Here is a 3,450-nt window from a genome sequence, read left to right on the forward strand (position 1 = left end):
AGGCTGACTGACTTTTGTTAGCTTTGAATTTAATTGAATCAAAGCTGTGATGTTATTGAAGAAGAACATTTTTATTACAGATAGCACAACAAATCCTATTTCAAATTCTTCTGTCCCAAACTTGCCCTGCATTGTTCATCTCCAGTGTCCACTCACACAACCTGACACAGTTGTGGCAAGAAGCAGCCAGTGATGTTTTAGAAAATATTAATACTTTGATTTAAGCCTTTAGGTGATATTTGACTGTTTATGTTTCAGTTCCATTCACTGACTCACCCCTAAATGACCCAAATATAATTTAAAATATTCTTCTTCTTTGATTCACGCTTATTTGTATCAGCCCCGGTACCACTGGTGTGTGTGTGTGTCTGTCTGTCTCTCTCTCTGTCTCTGTCTGTGTGTGTGTGTGTGTGTGTGTGTCTGTGTGTCTGTGTGTGTGTGTGTTTCACTTAAGATGTTTTTGTATTTTATAACCACTGTTGAGGAGGCCAAAAACCCCCCCCAAAAAACGACCAAGCAGGACAGAAAGTTGCTAAATCATTGCAGAGCTCGGTCCAGCAGAACCGCTGCTGGGAGCAAGAACTTGGAGAGTGATGAGACAAAGACATGAACCACATCATCTGTTGAGCGAGCGTCTCTGTGGCAACCAAACATGTGACCTCACACTGAGCACGCTCTGTTTCTGTGTCCCCCGGTCCCCGTCTTCGGCAGGTCCAGATGGCAGTGGACGTCCGGTTCGCCCAGGACACCCTGAGGGGGGACAGTGTGACGGAGATCCGCATGAAGTTCATCAAGAGGATCGAGGAGAACCTGCCAGCCGGCGACGAGTGATGCATCCTGGGGAATGAAGTCATTCCTGGGCTGCCCCCCCCTCCCCCCCACTCACTGTGGAGGTTGACACTTCACAGGGCCCAGGTACAAAAACTACAGACTGTACAAAACTACATCTCCCAGGAGAGAAGCCCAGTGACCAGCATTGCTCGGACTTCGGGTCTCCACTCTTATTTATTATTAGCTAAAGAATGCCCTGAACAGTTGGCTTACACACTATCTCACACCAAAGGCAGAGCTTTTAAAAAAAAAAAAAAGAAAAAAATACTTAAGACTTCAAACTTGTAGAAGTCTCCTCTGATCACTTGTCAAACAGCCAGCTTGGGGCAGAGGTCCACTCTTTTCTACGTGGCCCTGAGCTGATTCCTTCTGAAAAGTGTGTGTCTGCTTTTGGTTGTGTGTTTTTGTGTGTGTTCCTGACCCCTCCGTGTACAAGAGGGGCCCAGGAAACATTACTTTGTTTTGTTTTGAAATTGTCCATGGACATGTCCGTCACAATAAATGCCCAGTTGAACTCGTCTGAATAGTCTTGAGTGTTCTGCAGACCGTAAAAGGGGACCTTAGATCAAACATATGCCACCGCACCTACGAGGACATTTCCTGTTTGTGTGTCTTTGTAATCAGTGATATATGCTTCAACTTAACATGGTTAAAGTAAAGTAGTAAATCAGTTTGTTTTCCAAGAGGTAGTATGGCCTTGCCTCGTTACTTGGCCAATCAGGTTTGAGGAGGGTCTTTGTGAAAACAGTGAAGGCCACTGTGCCTGCTTCTCCCCTTGTTTATTTACCTGCTGTTTGTTTTTGTTTACTAGTGGGTCTCACATCATTAACTGGCCCCAGGCAGGCCACATTTCCTTCACATTTTTTTTTTAAATTTTATTTATATGTTAGCAAATTATATTGAGATTAAACAAACTGTTAACTTCACTGGCTCCTTTCTTTCTGTCTTTCTTTGAGTGGCTGGGCTTGGTTGGCTATTGGCATGTACCAATAACAGGTTGTTATCGGCGATCTTAAATCAGCAGTGTGAGAAAGAGGCTCTTTCTCCCCTGGAACAGAACTCTGCTCAGGAAGCCTGGTGCCTGTTGAGAAACACACATGTGTTGACGCTGAGAGACAGGGTGTGTTTGCTGGGAAACGCACACATGTTGATGCTGAGAGAGTGTGTGTGTGTGTGTGTGTGTGTGTGTGTGTGTGTGTGTGTGTGTGTGTGTGTGTGTGTGTGTGTGTGTGTGTGTGTGTGTGTGTGTGTGTGTGTGTGTGTGTGTGTGTGTGTGTGTGTGTGTGTGTGTGTGTGTGTGTGGGGGGGGGGGGGGGGGGGGGGGGGGGGGTGCAGGTGTAGAGGTGACCGGCTCATGGAGAATGGAACTTGTGTGTGTGTAAGGTCTGGGGAAGGTCACCCCACACGTACATAATGAAGTGGCACAGTGAGCGTCCACTGTACGCCCCCCACCGCCTACACACACACCCCCCCCAACCAACCACTCCGAACCTGTCATGTACACGCACGGCATTGTGGGTCTGGACCAGATGGCAGGAACAGGGGCCCAATTCTTGGCCCTCACCTGCTGCTCTACTCAAGGAACATGGAGGCAATCAGAGTAGAGGCTGTGGCGAGCAGAGCGGCATGGACTAGGAATTAAACTGGCAATGAGATGCTGGCGTTACCAGGGCGACAGCGGACAGGTCAGAACTAGAAATCGAACTGGCAATGAGATGCTGGCGTTACCAGGGCGACAGCGGACAGGGCCGAGTGAGTGAGTGTGTGTGTGTGTGTGGGGTGTTGATGGCAGCTGGATTGGTCTGGAGGACTGAAGCTCTGGAACATCTACCAGCCGCTGTCCAGATAGACGGTCAAATTGACCAGCGGGCACTTAATAGTAGCTCATTATTTCCATTACAGCCTCTTTCATATTCGACCTTCTCTTGGCTGCTGCTAATTTCCGCCCGTGCCGGATAGTGGTGTGTGGCCTTCAGCACAGCAGCTGGGTTCGGGGTCCGGTCGGACGTGAGTAGCCTGAGTGGGTGGTGGGGAGAGGACTGGGGTGCAGTGCAGGCCTGTGTGTGTGTGTGTGTGTGTGTGTGTGTGTGTGTGTGTGTGTGTGTGTTCGCCGGCCCAGGCCCCGGGCATGACAGTTCATTTGGACCCACTTTGGGTTTGAACTGGCCGGGTTGGGTGGGGGGGCTACGATGTGGAAGGGGGCAGGCTGGCTAAATTCATTTGGACTCAATTTAGGGCTGCTCTGTCCAAAATGTATGGGGTGGGGTTATTGATGGGTTGGGGGGGGGGGGGGGGGTTAGTGATGGGTTGGGTTGGGGGGGGGGGGGGTAATAGGCAGCTCATTCAAACTCCGGTTGAGTTTAAACTGGCTGGAGTAGGGAGGGTGGGCGATTGGCAGGGCTGATGTAGGGAGGGTGGGCGATTGGCAGGGCTGGAGTGTGTAGTGTTCTGCTCGCCAGCTCGTTTGGACTCGTTTAGTGTGGGGTTGAAGTGCCCAGGTTGGGGCGATTAGGGCGGGTTAGGCTGCCACGGAGCCTAGGTCTCACTACGGCAGCTCGTTTGGGCAGAACAGGCAGGCTATTGGCCTAGGTCTCACTACGGCAGCTCGTTTGGGCAGAA

At 50.1% G+C, this 3,450-nt stretch overlaps 1 protein-coding gene across 1 annotated transcript in view; it reads left to right on the top strand.

Moving 5' to 3' along the window:
* The window catches only part of trappc3 (trafficking protein particle complex subunit 3), a 12,941-nt gene extending 11,591 nt beyond the window's left edge, over nucleotides 1-1,350 (top strand). Inside the window, exon 5 of the mRNA XM_076301153.1 lies at nucleotides 712-1,350. Coding sequence (XP_076157268.1) covers nucleotides 712-831 — 120 coding nt within the window. The 3' untranslated portion in view covers nucleotides 832-1,350. The remainder of the gene's footprint in view (nucleotides 1-711) is intronic.
* Nucleotides 1,351-3,450: the final 2,100 nt, after the last annotated feature.

This window comes from Alosa pseudoharengus, unplaced genomic scaffold, assembly GCF_046254945.1.
Source record: "Alosa pseudoharengus isolate Yale_2024_CS ecotype anadromous, Long Island Sound unplaced genomic scaffold, YU_APseudo_1.1 YU_APseudo_1.1_scf_23, whole genome shotgun sequence".
NCBI classification, from domain to species: domain Eukaryota; kingdom Metazoa; phylum Chordata; class Actinopteri; order Clupeiformes; family Clupeidae; genus Alosa; species Alosa pseudoharengus.